The sequence below is a fragment of the Phoca vitulina genome, unplaced genomic scaffold (genome assembly GCF_004348235.1).
Source record: "Phoca vitulina isolate PV1807 unplaced genomic scaffold, GSC_HSeal_1.0 scaffold54, whole genome shotgun sequence".
Lineage (NCBI taxonomy): Eukaryota > Metazoa > Chordata > Mammalia > Carnivora > Phocidae > Phoca > Phoca vitulina.
This window is the reverse complement of record NW_022589757.1, coordinates 5,214,667-5,233,514: the sequence shown is the minus strand read 5'-3', so window position 1 is coordinate 5,233,514 and position 18,848 is coordinate 5,214,667. Positions and strand designations below refer to the sequence as shown.

At 41.2% G+C, this 18,848-nt stretch overlaps 2 protein-coding genes across 3 annotated transcripts in view; both read right to left on the bottom strand.

Annotated features, from left to right (window-relative positions):
- The window catches only part of OPN3 (opsin 3), a 45,143-nt gene extending 27,681 nt beyond the window's left edge, over window positions 1–17,462 (bottom strand). The window contains exon 1 of the mRNA XM_032389283.1: window positions 16,946–17,462. Within this exon, the coding sequence (XP_032245174.1) occupies window positions 16,946–17,318 (373 nt within the window). The 5' untranslated portion in view covers window positions 17,319–17,462. The remainder of the gene's footprint in view (window positions 1–16,945) is intronic.
- On the bottom strand, window positions 10,364–17,035 carry CHML (CHM like Rab escort protein). 2 transcript variants are annotated; one of them, XM_032389279.1, is made up of 2 exons: window positions 16,946–17,035; window positions 10,364–13,014 (listed from the first exon to the last, which is right to left on the bottom strand). In XM_032389279.1, exon 2 carries the CDS (start codon window positions 12,676–12,678, stop codon window positions 10,714–10,716), a length of 1,965 nt encoding a protein of 654 aa, XP_032245170.1. In that variant the 5' UTR covers window positions 12,679–13,014; window positions 16,946–17,035; the 3' UTR covers window positions 10,364–10,713. The 2 variants fall into 2 exon arrangements, with proteins under 2 accessions (XP_032245170.1, XP_032245171.1); XM_032389280.1 differs by having other exon boundaries at window positions 10,364–12,705.
- Window positions 17,463–18,848: the final 1,386 nt, after the last annotated feature.

Sequence of the window (18,848 nt, the reverse complement as noted above, 5' to 3'; positions counted from 1 at the left end):
CTCCTCCAGGACTGTGAGTGATAAACTATCTCAGTTTCTCCTGTGGTCTAATGCTGAACTCTGACCCACCATCCAGCACCCTATACTCTAATTAACAAATGTTAATTTAACAACATTATAATAAAGTGTTAAGGGGGAAAAAAACAGCCTCTGCTCGGTGGTGGGAAATCAGGGTCCATGGGGGCTGCCAGGGTTAAAGGAAAGTAAGGAAATAGCGAAAATGTTCAGAGAAGATGCTGAAGATACAAGGGAGTTTGCTGCTCATGAGGGGAGGCTGAGCACACATGGCAGGAGCTCAGGATTGGATCAGATCAAGAAATACACTGAGCCATAAAGATGTGAGTTATCACAGACTGAAGAGGTTTTCCCTTTTGGCACCAACTGATAACCGCAGGGATGGGAGGTATGATGGGATTTGTTCTGATCATCTCTGGGGGCTAGAGGAGGTAAAGAGTGTCTCCAGAGTCTGAGTCCTGAATGATCTGCTTGCCGGTATGTTGATTTCTGAAACATGTGCTCTCTTAGACGTCATACTGCAGAACTTTAGATTGCTTTAGATTTTTGACTATTCTAACAATGCTGTGAGGAGAGATGGTATAACATCACCATCAAGGGCACTGGGTTCAGGCTCTGTATCCTCCACTTTTTATGAAATCTTGAATAAATTAATCTCCTGGTGCTTTACTCTCTTTAACTGAATATTGGGGTAATAGTAGTATCTACCTCACAGAGTTGGGATAAAGTTTAAGAGTTAATATGCATGAAGCACGTGTAACAGTAACTAGCAGGAGGTACACACTTAGTAAGCACTAGCCATGGACATTATAATCCATTTGCTATACATTTCCATACATCTATGATTACCTCCTTAGGATAAATTCTTGGCAATATAATTGTTGAGTAAGAAGGTATACAAAATTTTAATGCTTTTAATACAACTTGCCAAAATATGCACCAGAAGCTACATTAAATCCCCTCTACTGTATCATCAGATACTTGCTTTATTCCCACTTATCTATATCACAATGCATGACAACCCACCACCTACCCAGCAATCAACTACAGTTGCCCTCTGTATACTCACTGACCCAGAATGCAGGAGTTACAATCTGTATTTTAAAGATATTCCCATTTGATTTATACTCTACAGTACAAAACCATTGTTCTAGAATTTTATCAACTGAGAAATCAATCGCTATAACATTAGTTTACCCAACCTCTTTGCAATATCAACACTTTAGACCAGGAACTTTTTTAAACTCCCCTTGTCTTCTAGAACCCCTCTCCTACCTCTTCTCCTATTTCTATGTCACCTTTTTTTCCCCCTTTAAGGAAAAAGAAACTGGATTATTTCATTTAATTGGGAAGTCTAAAGTGGCACTGGCTGCAGGCACATTGTCCAACAGAAATATAACATGAGCCATGTAAACTAGGAGCCTGAAATAATTCATCTCCTCCCATCATTGGCTTGGTTGCTCCCTATGTGGCCTAAGTCTTAGAAGGACTCTCTGGGAATCAAGGTACTGGCAGCATCTGACTCACATCCTTGAGGCTTAACAAGCCCAGCACGGGGGGGGGGGGGGGGGGAAGGAATGTATATCCAGGAATCCTAGAAAAGGAATCTTCCCAGTCTGGGACTAATCCAGGGGCAGGAGTTACTACATCAAACCCAGTGGAGCGCCATGTTTGCATTCCCAACATGTCCCTATCTACCAGCTCCTTCTCAGCTGTCTTGGGATTTCTCTCACTCTCTTGCAGCACTGATATCCAATCAATCACTGAGTCATGCTGATTTAATCTCCCCAGTTGTTCTCAAGTCTGTCCTCCTCTGTCTTACCTGCTATGACCCCAGTTCAGACTCTCATCATCTCTTGCCCAGATCTTTCAATAGCCGTCTGGTCTCCTTTCTACATTTTTTGCCACCCTTGGATTCCTCCTCTATACATATCCAGATGCAGCCCATTTCCTTGGTTAATGACATGAAGTGCTATACCACTAGGACAAAGTCAAAACTCCCTAGCATACAAAAGCCTTTAAGACCTTCCAGAACCACCTCCTGATCACCTTGCATGGCCAACCAACCCTGTTTGCTTTTCCTCAAAACCCGTTCCCAATTTTGGTTAAATGTATTCCACTCATTCAAGTACCAATGCTGAAATTTTAGTCATTTTCAGCTCCTTTTTCTCTCTACTTATCCATAACATACAGTCATTTTCCAGGTCCTACATTTCTATGTCCACATTTTTCTCTGCCTGTTGCACTCTTACCACCCTGCCCTGCCCAGGCCATACCATATTTTTCCTCCTGCCCAGCCATCTGTAGGTCTCTGCACCTTCCCAGCTTTCCTCCACATTACCAATGGGTATGCTTTTAAACATAACCTTAACTAGAAAAACTTCAACAGCTCCTCATTATCCACTTGTATTCACAAGTCCCCCAGTATTCAAGACTATGATAATTAGTATGGTTCTACACAGCTGATAATTAGCATGGTTCAGGATGGCTGATACGTGGGACCCTATCCCCTGTGCCCACCTCTCCACACCAGGTCACTGCTCTAGCCATGCAGACCACTTCAATGTTCCCATGCCTGTTTCCATGTTCTCCCTATATGGAATGTTCTCCATATTGACTTATAGAAATCCTTCTCAACCTTCAGGGCCCCGGCTTTTTTCCTTCATGAAGCCTTCCTAGATTTCCCTAGTCAGACAAAACACTCTGTGCCTCCACTGAAGTTTGTCTATACTTACATCACAAAAATGATCACAGCCTCGTTAATGGAGTGGTTAACTGTGCACCAATGTCAGCCCCAATGGAGTGGGAGTTCCACTACTTACCAATTCTATAACTTCGGGAAAATTATGAGTCTGATTTCTCATGTACACATGGAAATATTAATACCTGCCTCCCAGGGTTATCTTAAAAATGAGATAATATGTATAAAGAAATTAGAACTGTTCCTGGCACATGAGTAGTTACTTTCTCCTGGACTTGCTCTGAGCCCTCTCTGAAGACCCCACATCACATTTCAGTCACAGCATGTGCATTCTGGAGTCCAACTCCTTGGGACTGAGGCCCAGCTCTATCACTTACCAGCTGTGTGGTTTTGGTCAAGTTCTTTGCCTTTGCAGTGTCTGTTTTCCCATCTGCAAAACGGGGATAATAAGAGCACCTACCCAATTGGGCCATTATGAGGATTAAGTAAGATAAATATAGCAAACCCTTAGAACAGTGCTTGGCATAAAGGAAGTGCTCAGTACGTACTAATTACAGTTATTAAGTCTGCATTCCCAGAGTCTAACACAGCAACTGGGGGACAACGTTCAATAAATGTCACATTGTATTGAACCCTATGTTTTTCTTTGCAGTGTAATTTAGGTGAGGTTCTTCCCTGTATTAAGAATACTGACCCATTCCATTACAATTTAGGTATTGTCTATAGATAATCCCTGTTTATTGTCAAGCTGCTACACTTTCTCATTGCTTGGTGAACTATCAGTGAGTGAAAATGCAGGTACAATTCAATTATGGGTGGTTTATTTAGTCTTGGATTGGATTCTCCGAAACTCAGAGGATATTATTATATACATGTAATTTGATTCATTTGCCTATAGCCTGTCAAGTGAAAAGCACTCCAAAAAAAAAAAAAAAAAAGTATATTAAAATACATTCACATTGATTTTGAGATAGTTGTTTGCAATATATACAAAGATATCATCTAAAAAGGTAACAAGGAAGTATTACGAAAAAACACTAAAATAAATATCATCCTCTCATTTCTATGTTTTGCAGAATTATTCTATTTCTGGATTAATGAGTTTTTTTTTTTTTGAACCAACAAAATCTCTAATCTATCCTGACAAGTGGGGGAGGATGAGATATATTCCCTAATTCTCTGAAGTCTGTTTTGGAGTTTGAGTTATATTCCTTCAGAAGGAAGCAACTGTTGACTATTGAGGGAGGTGGACAGGGGCATTAGGGGGCATGTGGGGGGGCAGCAAGACAGTAGTTCCTACCAACGATGACCCTATTGAAGAAGCACTTACAGTCAGAAGATGTTGGGGAAAAAAGGTAAAAGAAAGGAAAACAAATTCATTATAAATACTCAAAACTTGAATGAAGAGTTTTCAACCTTGGCACCACTGATATTTGGGGCTGGATAATTCTTTCTTGGGGGAGGAGGCTGCCTTGTAAATTGTAGGGTGTTTAGCAGCATCCCTGTCCTCTACCCACTAGATGCTGGTAGCACCCCCTTGCTAATTTTGTAGTTTTGACAACCAAAAATGTCTCCAGACATTGCCAAATGGACAAAATCACCCTGGTTTGAGAATCACTGTCTTGATGGGAGAAAATTAGCTAAAGTATGAGGTGGAACATCTTATGGATTTTAAATGTTCCCTATTTTTCAGTATTTTTGTTGATTCACATAGACTTATCATAAAACTAATTATCTATGCTACTAACAAAAAGACCCGGGACCATAGTTCTGATATATTTTCCCAGAGCTTGGCCCCAGTGGTCCTCTGTCTGGAATGGGGTGATGAAGGTAAAGGGGTGACATGAAAAGAAGGGTGCAGCAAATCTGGGTTTGGTGGCCTGTGAAGTACAAGATACTATAGAGGGTGTAGAGTTACAGCACACTCAGACTTTATTTTAAAGGAAATTATAATCTCATGACAAATGACTTCCAGTGAAGTTCTCATCTGTTGCATTTTCCTTTTAATAAACACCTAGTTGGTATTTGTCTCAACAACAGAGGCAATGATAAAAAATGGTATGCAGTCATGAAGTGGGACTGTTAAAGGAAGAGACGGACATACAGCTCATTTCTCTGTAATACTTCACTGAAGTCATTTTAGGAAATTAATAGTTATATTAATTGCCTAAAGACAAGATTCCCTGGTCTTCCCCAGCAGGACATTCCCTCAAATTTCTTCTTTACAATGGGCAATAGCAATGCTGAAATTGGGATAAAAACTTTAAACTTACACATAATGATGAAATTAACTTATATTGACGCAAAAAAATACTTCCCTATACTTCATTAGTAATATTTCTGTTATTTTTAAGTATGGGGGAGGAATAAATAAAAGAACAAATAAAAGTCTCTAACAGGGGCACCTGGGTGGCTCACGTGGTTAAGCGTCTGCCTTTGGCTCAGGTCATGATCTCGGGGTCCTGGGATCAAGTCCCACCTCTGGCTCCCTGATCAGCAGGGAGCCTGCTTCTCCCTCTACCTCTGCCTCTCCCCACTGCTTGTGCTCTCTCTCTTCCTCTGTCAAATAAATAAAATCTTTAAAAAATTTTAAAAATCTCAAACAGACATGGGTGCTCCAATGACTTTAATCATGTGATAAGTAATAAAAGGAACTGGTATAAACCCCATGGCATGAATGTCCCCAAGGACTCTTATTTCTTTAAAACTAGAACATGCCTAAAGATTAGGCACTAAACTACGAACAGGTATTTACCTTCCTATTATACTTTGTCAACCCTGCACTTCTGAAGCCACTCACTGTTTCCTCCAATGACAGACATGCCTTTATTCATAGTCATCGTTCAGAGGGTGTTAGGGTTAAATACATATTTAGCAACAAGAAAATGCCAAAATCCTAGGACAACAGCAGGAACTAATAGACACTGCATATCAAGAAATGAAGTTCTCAAAATAAATACTGGGGTAATGAAACTGTCTGCTTTGATTTCGGGTATGACCTTAAGTCATCAACTTTCTTCGCCCTCTCCCAACCCATTGTCCCACTTTAGTCACACAGATCTTAATTGATAGGAAGATTTTTTGCTACTTGTTGAAAAACAAATGTCCTCTAAAATTCTAGGAGCCACTTTTCAAGCAGTGGTTTCTGTGTTACACACTCTTACATGTGACACACAGCTGTGCCGACCCGGAGGCAGCCTGGCACAGTTATGCTGCAATTCTCATGAATGAACTTGGCACTCACTAGGGGTGCATCCACGTCAGTCCCTCAATTCCTCCAGGTCTTATCTGGGAAACGGGTATAAATACCCGCCCTTTCTTACCTGACATAGTTGTCCTGAAGTTCATGAAAGAAAATGTAGTTGTCAAGAGAAAAGGCAGTGTTCCTACCAGTGCTGCAGCAGGACTGCTCTCCTAATATGCATGTTAGAGTCCAATTCTTCCAGCTCAGGCAGCTTCTTTGTTCATGCCTTACAGAGAGCTGGCTGTATTGTGTCCCCTGCTGTTGAAATGTGAATACATTAGGTTGTTGGTTAAAAGAATTAAGAACCACACTAGAAACAATGCCTCTTAATAATGAAGGTAAAGATACTGAAGTAAAAATTTAAAAATCTTCAAAGAGGAGGCGACTACCTCCATGCAGTGAGAGCATGACTCCCACTTGTGCTGCCAGGAGGAAGGAAATACAACTCATCCTAATCAGAACTTCTTGGCCTTGGAGCTTTATGATCTGCTTCATCGTTTTGGTGTATTTACACTCCTGACTCCCTGAGCTCTCAGCGCCCTGGGTCCCTGGGACCCCATCTCTTGTACTTTCTCTTCATGTTTCCCCCCAGGCAACACAAAAAACTTCTGATTAATGTGAGAAACTTAATTAGCTGAGTGGTAGCTAAAATAGCCTTAACTGACCTTTTAACTCTTAAGCTACTTGTTTCCAACTGTAGTAAAATGTTTGTACTCCCTTTAAAGGAATGCTGTGCATCTCAAACCAGATTTCCCTGTTTCTTTTTCTTTGTGGGAGGGGGGGACAGGCTGGTAGTAGTTATAGTGGGGAGTATGATGGATAGAAAACGTTTTATATTCTCATTAAGGTAAAAAGGTATATTCTCCAACAGAAAGGTTCTCAGGTACAGAACTTACTCATTTTTCTATTTCGAATTCTTAGAATGTTAATTCATAACCCACAGTTGATGTTCAACTAATGTTTGTTGTATTCAATCACCTTGCTTTGGATCAGTCAGGCTGACAGGAAGAAAGGGTCTGCTAGCATCCTCAGTGCCCCGAGATCTGTCCTTAGGTGGTCTCCCTGAGAACATTCCTCAGACAGAGGCTTGGCCATGTCTATGAATCCAAATCCTCCTTCATTTCCCTGGCCTCCAAGACTCCCAAATGAAGAGTGTATCCTTGGATTTGGGGCCACACTTTTTAATTAGTATGTAATGTCTTCATACAGATGTCCTAGGATGCTTTAATATTATTTCTATTATTTCCACCTCTGTCTCTAGGGTTTCCATGTTTTAAAAAAGTGTTGCCACAATATACCTTATTTCTTAATTCTGAGCAACTGAGGAAAAATACAAGATACAAAATCCATCTTAACCAGTAAGTCCTTTCCAACAAGAGTTGTAAAACTCTCTGTCTATGTTTTTGGAGATTACCTTTTGACATTAAAATAAAAAAAAATACATTTTTTTTTAATTTGAAGAATTTTATAAGTTTCCCAAAAAATCAGTAACTTTCTCACCAATTCAGTAACCACTTTACCAATTATTTTTTTATTTGTATCATACACATCAACATTTTACAGAAAAAAAGAACCCCTTAATGTTAAACTCCAATTAATTACATGTTTTCTTCTAATTCTTTTCAATGTAGACACCTAAACTTTTACACAAGTATAATCAGTACATAAAATAATGTTTTAACACTTTTGAATGTCATTTAACATTTTTCATACAATTTTACATATATCATTTAATGACTATGTAACGGTCTACAATAGCAATACCAATATATCAAAATTTACTTATCCATTTCCCAAAACTGGGCTTTTTTTTTAAATGTGTAAGAATAGAATTGCTATAAGTATCTTGTACAAGTAGCTTATTTTTCTTTTAAATATTTTCCTGGGCATATGCTGTTCAAAGTGCCATGATCTAGCCAAAAATAGATTGGTTACAGAGCTTTTGTTATATTCATCTAAATAGTTCTTTTAAAAATTACTAATATAATGCTACTGGTATCAAGACACATGAATTTTAAAATGTTTTGCTAATATAATAGCATAAACCAGGTCAAAGTTGTTTCAATTTGCATTTTTAATAGTAGGAAACCTGAATATCATTCCAAGAATTGACTTTTACTTGAATCTTCTCATTTGTACTCTATCCTTTCATAAATTTACTTAGTAAAGAGTAGAAACTTTATGGTTTTACATCTACTTTTTAAAAAATATTAAGCACTTTATCCATGAGTAATCCAATCTCTTCTTTTTTTGTCTTCTTCCTATTTAGTGTACATTTTTCCTTTTTCTTTAGTTGATCTCACCTACGCTGCCAATGATATTTCCACTGCCATAAAGTTTCTTTTGTACTACTGGGATGAGAATTGTAGTCTTTTTATTTTTACCTTTATAATCAACATTTTAATTCATACGGAATGAATGGTCTTACCATGTGTAAAGTGGGCCTAATTCTTTTTTTCACACTGACATCCAATTAATCTTTCCACCAGTAGTTCTTACATAATTATTTCTTTCCAACTGGTTTATTAAGTCTTAGTTAAACTTCCTACTCAGCATCATAGTATATTTAGAAAGGTTAATTTAGGATTTAAAGGGCAAGGCTCTCATTTCTTTTTCCCTAGGTTGAAAAGATAAATCTATCTTTCCTTGCCTATTTTCCTAATTTGCCACAATTCTGTCAAATTATATAAAGTATCAGTTGGAATGTTAAGTGGAAGCATAATAAATCTACATATTAATGTCATCTAGTGGCATTCCTTTGGATATGATTTCAAAGACATTATCTAACTTAATCTTCACAATAATTCTGCAAAGTATTATCTCTGTTTTATAGATGGTGAAATTATTTTGATACGTTTAAACCTTAGGATATACCTAATAGAACCACTTTGCCATATTAAAAAAATGCATAAATATTAATACCAATTCATGACTTCTATTTTCAGTAAGCTGTAAATTACTTAAGTCTTTGTTTCATTTTCCTCACATACAGAAGAGCAACAAAAGACTATTCACAACTTATTTTGGCCTAGTAACATCTGCATATTTTTATAACACGTTCAGATCAAAAGAAACATTATTAAAAAGCATTACTTTGTTAAAACTTAGCCAAATTCTGCTTCCATGAGCTCCTTAGCTCTAAACTATATTTATTTCTAATTAATCCTTATCTTCACATTTCCCTGACCTGAGTATAAGCTGAGAGACCGGAGTCTGCTCTGCTTCCCCCGAAATGCTACATGGACTTTCACGAGTGTCTTCTCCTCCTGCAGCACCTGCACTCCTCTAACACTTAATGTTATCAGAGACTTCAAAATCCTGACAGCCTGGATTCCAACATTGTCTCTTCCACATACCAGACCCTGGGCAAATTATTAATAGTTGTCTTTACCTCTTTGCCTCTTCTTTAAAAACGTATTCAATACTATCAGCCTCACAGGGTGTTGAGAAACTGTAACTAGAAAGCACAGGTGCCTAGCACATAAGTAAATGCTCCATTCCAGAACGAAAATTGGCACTGGAGAGCTCTCTTCCTATAGGAGTACCATTCAGAGGAATGGAAACAGGAGACTGAAGGGGGAGGCAGTTTACCTCTTCTGACAACCCCACAGGTTTTCACTACTGGAGTACAACAGTTTTGACTTCTGATGGCTCTAGAAAAAAATGTTTCTGTTCTCTAGATAACAGTTGAAAGGCAGAAGTGATCATGGAGGCAGTCATCTCACTAACTGCGAGGTGAGACTCAAGGGAGGAGACTTGGTGAAACCCTCCTTCCATTCACTCCTATCTGTCATAGTCAGTGCTGCTAATTAAAGTGGTAGTGCCAACAAGGTGGTAGATCTCACCCTCATGAAGAAACCTCGGAAATCTATGGATGGCTTTGAAAAACCACCAGTATCCCAGGTTAGAAATGCCTCACTCCATCTCTTCTTAGGAATTTCAAAACAGCCAATCTGTAGTACCTTTTCCTGGGGCAATATATTTTTTTCTTTTGGCCTGAGTTAGTTGTTGGAAGTTCTTTTCTTTTAGGTGCCAGCACAGGGCTCTGCAGAAATTTTCTGAAGTATTAAACCAGAACTAATCTGACCCCTAGATTTCCTTTGGGTCAAATTTCCCAAGAATGACCTCTTCAGTGACCAGATGAACAATCCACACTTCCTGTAATACAGAAGACTGTCACTGCCTCACCGGTTACAAGGGTCAAGTAGGGGAACTGAACTGCACAATGTGTTGTAAACACTAGACCTTCACAAATAAAGGACCATCCAAAGCTAATCTTTTAACAGTTGGCACTTGCATAAGTTGCTATTGCCACCACTGTGTCTGTACATTTATATTATATACAAAAGACCCACATAATTTACTGTATGTGTTTAATTATTCAGAGGCGGTAGCAACTAAAATAATTGCAAAAGTAAATAAAATATTCCTTAGATATTGTTATTATAGACTAATAAAATCTGAAGGTCATTAGCAGACACATATTACATCCCTTTAAGCACAGTTGCTAATATAGAACCCTCACTAATACACCCAATACTAAAATAAAACTAACCTTATCCAATAATCAGTTACTGATAGATTAACAACAACATCCAATGAATGAATGTCTCAAACAGAATTAAAGACAACATCTGCATAGCATTTATCATATAACCAGTTCTAATTAATCATATAGGAAATGGTCCTTTAAATGAAAATATTCTGATGCCAGGATGCAGGCCCAAAGTAGCATTTCCAGTTTGCTTTTTTTCTAGTTTTGAAGGTGCTTCCCTGGGCTTTCTAGGTTTTTACTTCCCTCAGAGGAGTCCAGTTTGGCCATGATTATATTATTGGTTCCAGGAGCCTCTGGTTGTTTATCATCACCATCAAAGATAATGTCTTCTGGATTCGGAGGTGGGGGGCAGAATTCTTCATTGGGAAAGATCTCCTGGAAAAGCGTTTCAGCTTGCTTGACTGCATGCTCATTTCCCAGTCCACAGTCAGGCCCAGAGCAGACATAAACATTGGAAGGTAAGCCATTATATGAGCTTCTGCTGATTCCCGAGGAATCTCTCATATTAAAATAAAGAGCCCACAAGAGTCTTGGCTTTGTAAGTTCTTCCTTGTCTATTTCTGTTTCAGTAAATGGGGTGAATAATTTCTTCACTACTAACTCTAAGTCTTCTCGTGCTGTTTTAGAAGATGAACAGGTCAGATGTACCAGATAGGTGTCTTTCATGCACGTCATGGTTGAAGAACATAATTCAGTGACACGAACAGCACATGTTCCTGATTCCACTGGAGGCACTACCAAAATGGAAATTTGCTGATCTGAATCTGCCTTTAGTATAGACTGATCTGTAATGAGCACTGCCCTGGAGATCTGCTTATACTGTACATTTGAGCATGTTTCCTCAGAAAGGTAACTATCCTCCACAATAAAATATTTAGCATTTATTCTTTGACCTAAGTGATCTATAATTGCTTTACATCTTCCAGATTCTTTGTCAACTACAAGGCATTGAACTTTATGACGAAGACAATAGATTCCACCAAAAACTGCACACATCCTGCAGAAACACTGGGGAATTTCTCCTTGCCCATACAAGGGAAATAAAAAGGGAGTGTTGCCAAACCGTCCAAGACACCGAAGGAAGTTTTTAGTTGCTTTAAGGCCATCTATTGTACTGCAAGATGACTCTGTCATTGCAATTGAGTGCAGCACAAAATGTTGGAGATTGGGGGTTAATTTTTTAGTTTGTAAGTACTCTGAAAATGAGCATTGCACAAAAGCCTGGTATTGATCAGGATGTTGTTCATAGTCTAAACAAAATGTAAGAAATTTCATCAGTATCCTCTTTTCAACCATAGTGAGTTCTTTGCTATTAAAGACATCTGCTCTGGAACAAGGCACCTGTTCTACTTTTCCTTCACGAAATGCAAGAATCCTAGTGACGTTTTTAAATTCTGCATAACGACTAACATTTGATTTGATTAAGAGATCAATTAGCAATCCTTGAGAATACAGCAGCTTTGATACCAAATCAATATTAAACCTCCTGCTTTCTTTAACTATTTCAGAGTAAGTAATCTTATTTCTCTTTGGTTGGTCAGTGTTGTCTTCCTCTATAGGCTTGTTTTCATCTTTATCTCCATCTGAAACTGTGTGTATACAAGTTTTATCTCCACAATATTTTTCTCTTGCCAAGGTGTCCTCAACATCAGTTACTTCTAGTGAAATTTCTCCATCACTTTTTGGAGTGTCTTTGGCAGGCAATTCATGGCCAGTAGCATATAATGAATGTGTTTCTTCAGACAAGCATGCAGAATCCAGAGGTTTAGTGGTGGTACTAGATGTTACTGAGGAAGTATTTTTCTGCAGAGCATCAGTCTCTTCAATATTGTCATCCATATCCTGACTGGCATAACAAAAAACTTCTATGTGTTGAATACTTTCGTCCTTCTTGCGAAGAGTGATAGCTTCTTCTGTTTCATGGATCAGGCCTTGCCATGAGGCAGTACTTTCTTCCGCAATGTCACTGTTTTGCTGATACTCCTTCAACCAGGAGAGCAATCCCGAAAAGCTGAAACTTGCCCAGTTTCCTCCATAGTAACTTCTTGAATCAAGATGCAGAACCCTCTGGCCACTTCTTGAACATGCAGCTGCAAGGATGGATTCGGGCAGACCTGTCCCTATTATGACCACATCGAACTCTGTGGGAAGACTGTCCGCCATTCTGGGAGATAAAGCGTCTGGTGACAACTGCCGATAAAGGAAATGTGTGTGAGTCTAGGCTGAGGGCTCAGCTGAGATGTGAATATGCTGTTATAAAATCTCTCCTTGTGTTATTCCAGGTCATCCCAGAAGTACTGAGGTTGCAGGAACTAGCTGTTTACAGTTACCCTTTCTTAATATTGTTTTCCTTATAGGTCAGTAGCATAAAAATATGATAAAGTATATCTAATCACATCTGAGAACACTAAAACGGATGTGTGGTTTTCATTCCTGCATTTCATCTTAGCAGTAAATGTCAAAATGCATCACACATGCATTTGTGACCGGAACTCTTCTCTGAAAGAAGAAAATTCAAGAAAGAATACAACTGTAAACAATATTAAGAGAAAAGTAATTTCATGCAACAGCAATTACAATTACTCCACTGGAGTCTGACTTGTTATCAGGACATAAGCCCCTAGGAAAGCAAATCATTAAATGCTTTCTTACATATTTTCTAATTTCTCAAAAATGAACATAGAGATTTACCCCCCAAAACCACGCAATGATGAGGAAGGGACATCATGATGTCCCATAAAAACAAAGAATTTTCATAATACAATTCTGTAACTTTTGCTTTTAATAAAATTAATATTTGAATAAAACTATACAGAACTGTGAGCTTAGACTGTAAAAAATGTGTGGTTCCACCGTGTTTATGGAAACAGACCACATAGTATGTGCCCATTGTCATGAAGAGGAATATTTCTGTGGCCAATTTAGCCTGTGGGTGATTTTAGAACAGCTGAATGAAGGCATTTCCATGCCACAAGCACCCGTAGGATCTCGTGGTAGCATCGTGAGACTATTTCAACTGAATTAACCAGCGAGATTATTGCAAAAGGATTATTTCAGTAAAACAACTAGCATTTTGAGATATTTAGGTGCAAAAAAAGGTCTACTGAAGGGAACATGCATTTTTAACGAATCTTTATATGAATGTACATAAGCACATGTGTTTTTTTAGGTATAAGTTAAAAAGGTAAATTCCTATATTTGTAAGTTAAAATATTTTAACATAAATAATACCTGCTTCTAAAATCCAAGGGAACATAGAGTGACCTGCATTTTGCCAGACTCTGGCTCTATGACACTGAATCTCTGTATCCCAAGATAAAGGCCCGTCTAATCATCATCCTCTGCTAAGACTAACATGTTGTTTGCTGTTTTTGAAGGGTAGGAGGTAGCAGTGAAGAAAGGCCCTCCCATTAACTTCTGGCATAATACTGGTTATATGCCATACACAGAACCTTTGTGTGGCGCTAGGTGTGGCTAGAGGTGCAACAGCCAAGGGGGTAAAAGGCATACTCACCTGGAAGTCTTTAGGCTAAGGCACTATACACACCACGTGAAGGGGGCCTTTCAATCAGTTGTCATTGTGCAGTTTGAGGAAGAGTTCTCAGAGCGTTATTTTTCTCTATCATTACACTTACTGAAATTGACATCAGTACTAACTGGGCCTGCCTAGGCTAAGATGACCAATTAGCTTGGACATTTGTAAAATAAGCCATTCAACCGAAAGTTGGATTAAATTGACTAGTTCACTGAACAAACCAATCAGTCAGTTTAAGTGAAATGGCAATCTTAACAGTCCTGTCTAGTCAAAGCCTCTGCCTCAAGAATATCAGAGATTCTACTTGTTTTCAGCATTTCCTGAAAAACCAGGAAATGAGCACCAATGAGGCAGTTGCATTGCCTACTCATACACGTATGTAAGTATGTCTGCATTACTTAATCCTGCCTTCTTCTTGCAGGGTGTGTGGAGGAAGACAGAACCCAGGAAGGTATATGAAGAAGCGTAACCACAGCATGCGCTTATTCTTGGCTCAGGAGATAGAACAGAGGATACAAGCCATAGTGCTAAAACCAGGCACCTTCTAACCCACAGATACCAAGAGTCCTCAAAATACCAAGCACATAGGACAGAACAACCTTAAAGAACATTTAGCTCACTCCCCCATAAGAGAGATAACAAAATTGACTACAGGCGGGATTAAGTGCCTGGGAAAGTCCACACAAAAGGTTAGCCAGGCAACAGAGTAGAACCCACTCTTGTGTCAGGAGGCCATTGGGCTTTCCACTTGATAGGGCAGCCTCTCCAGGAACCCCTAGAACAAGCAGCCACTTCTGGCATTTTTAAATGTCCTCCCCCTTCAACACTCCATGGTTAGTTCTTGTTCAGAGAAGCACCCTCCCTTCCGTTGACTTTAACCCTTATCTAGAAGCACAATCCTTGGAATTTACTTCAAGCAAAGAAATTCTTAATCTTGGCTAAGAACTTTTTCAGTCCATCATAACCCCACTACTGACTTGTCTCCCAGGGCTTAAACAAAGTCTTTGAATCTCTTACTCCGGAGTTTCCACCTCTAATTTAAAAACAGGGATAAAATCATGGTTGAAAGCAGTAACTATATGCCCAGAGCAACAGAGCAGTCTTCAGGCGAAACAGCGTGTGTGGTGAACGTTTCTAGAAGTCTTAGAAAATCCCTTCTGACTAGGATCGGACCTGAGCAGGAAGAACTGAAGGAGGAAAAAGCAATGGAAGGAGACGCAGCAGCAGAATGAGGTCACAGAGGCAAGAGATGAGGAAGGGGGTGAATGCTGGTACTAATAAAGAACTCAACATACCCTTGTTTTTAAACCCCCAGGCCCAGAGTCCAAATAGAAACAGAACTGTCCAGCACAGAAAAAGCACTTACTTCTTGGAAATACGAACTTTCATGTCTGTGATCAAACACCTGTTGCCCAGCCCAGGGAGCATTACTGATGACACTTTGGGTTTAAACTTCAATCATCCTCCTTAAATGAAAGCTTAGCCCTGCCTAAAAAATTGCCTGACAGGTATTTTAAATTAATATAACGTGTATAAGCACATAGCCATCTATATCACCACCTACATACACTTAAGGCCCCCTCCCAAGTTTCAAATCTTTGTATAAATAAAACTCTCAGATTGCTTATTGACGGGGGGAAAGTAGTATTAGACTATTGGAATCACTGAGTCAATCAAATAAATGAAATCATGATTTCTATGACAATTTTGTTTCCTTCAGAACACCAAAAAGTTAATTATAACAAATATCATAATATTTGGGTTTGCCACAAATATTATGCCACATAGGAGGTTGGGGGAATAAGACAATTTCTGATAATGCTACAAAGATTTTGTTCTTAAAAACCTGCCAAGATAAAAGCAGTAATAAATTATCAATATATTTCACTTTTTTTTTTTCAAGGAACTTTAAGACCTGAGAAATACACATTCCTATTTCACATCTTGTGTCAATGAAATTCCTGGAGCACACACAGAAAGATAATTCCCAAGCTTAGAAAATCACATCTTCAATGATACATCCTTCAAAATGATCATCCTTCAAAATGTCAAGTCTTAGGGAGACTTGAATCGTCCACAGGATTAGGAGTATTGTTGAAATAAATGTTCAATTAACAATCAAATTCTACTTTAATGAAATCTACTGGCTGCACAGCTAGTTATTTGTCCATCTAGGGTGGGATTCTCTGAGCCAGCTGTAATCTCACCTCAGATTTCAGTGTGCTGGAACCACTAAGGAGGAAAATACAGTAGAAATAGCTTATAAGGCCACATGCCGATTTGCATTCTGAGGACCCGAATGAAGCTCTTTCACTTCCTAGGAAGCATTCAAAGGTTTACATCTGCTAATGAGCAAAATTAAAGAAAAAAATCACACACACTGCCACTCTGCTACAAAGAGCATTGAATTAAATCTCTTCTCATCACCCTCTCCAGCCTTCATGAGTTAGTTACTCGTTTTCTTGAATCTGTTGACTCTACAGCCCCTCGTTTCTTTCCTCAAAGTGTAAAGCCGCTGTTTCGTGCCCTGTTGAATTGTACTAGGGGGTGAAAACAGAAATGAGACGAACTGGACAGCGGATGGAGGGAGTCAGGGAGGAACTGGGGCCAAAGCCGGGCTGGGGTTTAGGGTCGGCTGCGGGGAGAGAAGTGGCCACAGGGACAGCGCCGAGGCCGCCGTGGGGCGAGAGGAGGTGAAGCAAAGAGGAAGGAAAGCCATGCAGCTTGGGGTTGACGAGAGGAGGCGAGACTGGCGCGGGCGCTGAGCTGCAGGGCGGGTTGGAGATGAGGAGCTGAGAGTGGGCTGGGTGGCAAGGGGACGCACAGAGATGGTGGCAATGCAGGGAATGGAAGTTGGCGGAGGGGAGAATGCTTTCTCCTCCCAGCCCAACTCACCGAAGAGGCTGCTGCTAAACCCGTCCCACACGCAGCCCACGGTGTCCCAGACCCAGCCGTTCCTCAGGCAGGACACGAAGGTAAAGGTGACCCCGAAGAGGGAAACCAGCAGGTCGCTGAGGCTGATGTTGACCAGCAAGAGGTGGGTGGGAGTGCGGAGCCGCTGGAACTTGTAGTAGAGGACGAGCACCAGCAGGTTGTTGCCGACGCCCAGCAGCCCGATGGAGCCGAGCAGCAGCGCCAGGCGCTCGTACGCGCCCGGGCTGAAGAGAGGCGCGGGGCTGAGCGTCCCCGCCGCTCCCGGCCCCTCGGCGCCCGCGGCCCCGCCGCCCTCCCAGTGGCCCTGGCCGCCGCTACGGTTCCCCGAGTACATGGCCCGGCGCCGGCGCGCTCGACGGGCGAGGCGCTCAGCCTCCAGCGCGGCCCGCGGCGCGCTCCGCACTGGGTGGGGCTCCAGCTCCGCCGCCCGCTCGGGCCATTGTACGTGCCAGGGCCGCGACGCGTCGCCCAGGACCGCCCTCCCCTACCCCTTCCGCCCGGCGCGCCCCCGTAGCTCCGCACCCTCCCGCGAGCCGCGTTCCCGACACGCCTTGTAGCTCCGCCCCCTACCTCGGCTCGTCGCGTTCCCGCCGCTCCCCGCGCCTCCAGCCCCCTCACTGGCCCCTCCCCCTGCCCCGGGGGGCTTTTCTGCCGCGCCCCTCCGGCGCGTCCTCGGCTTTGCTCGCTCCCCTGGCCGCAGACTCTCCGGGCCCCTGCATTCCTGCCCCGGGTGTGCGCGCTCGCGTGCACGCGCGAAGGGCCAGCGGGGAGAAGAAGTCAGTGGGGGTGCAAATCAACCGCAGTGGCTCCCCACACCCCATCTCCCTGCACCCAGCTTGAAAGCATCGCACCCGTGCACCCATTCACTCACTCACTTGTGCATTCACTCATTTATAAGCATTTATGAGCGCCTGCATCTAACATGTGCTAAGAAGAAGGTGGGTGAGGGCCTTCCATCTTGGGTTTCTCACCTTCCCGTGAAGCTGTAATAACCCACCACTAGCGCGCAATGCGACTCACATCTCACACAGGTAACGTGAGCCCCAGGCTGGATCCCGAGGCCTGCCAACGTTGTCCTTCCCGTCCTGCTCCAAAGTAGCGGTAGTCTGTTCTATTACTGAAGCCTGCCAAAGCCCTTCACTGGAGGTGACTGTCCAGGCTGTGCCCTCAAAGCTTCAACCTAAATCTAGCAGGTATAGAGAGGTAGGTGCTATATTTAGAACAGCACACATTTTTCCACTTGGCCTTTTCCCCAGTAGCGATGAAAATATAGTACAATTCAAATATAGGTTGTGAACGTGATCACAGTCTGTAAGGGCCGTGCCGCTGTTCCTGCATAGCCCCTAACAAGGTCCCAAAGGAGGACCACAGTCCGGGCCAGACCTGAAGGAGGCTCTGGGAACTGGTGACTAACACGGTGTGGAAGGGCAAAGGAATTGTCCTCTGTGAGGGTGTTTACCCTTTTCACCTCTGTTCAAAAGACCAGTAGAGAATGACTAGCTTCACTGAACCCCCATTCTAAATTCCCTGGACATATAGAATCAAATAGGGTGGGGTGATCTCTCCACCCTGGTGCATTGAGCAATAGCTGAACAGCAGTGTGTTCTGCCCTCAAAACCTTGATTTGTCTTTAAAGATTCCAATCTGGATTTATCATCTATGAGACTAACCCATCCACACCTTTAAAAAATTCATTTAATTTTATATTTTAGATGTACGGAACCATTTAACAAGTTCTGCATGTTTAATGTTCACTGTGTTTTCATCACACTTCCTGCCCAGTCTACAGTAAATTCTCAATAAATATTTGTTGAATGAATAAAGGACTCACTATATTTTCTCTAAAGCATTCATTCATTCATTC

Coding starts and splice junctions, on each gene's coding strand:
- CHML (XM_032389279.1), bottom strand. CDS start 12,678: ATGGCGGACAGTCTTCCCACAGAGTTCGATGTGGTCATAATAGGGACA.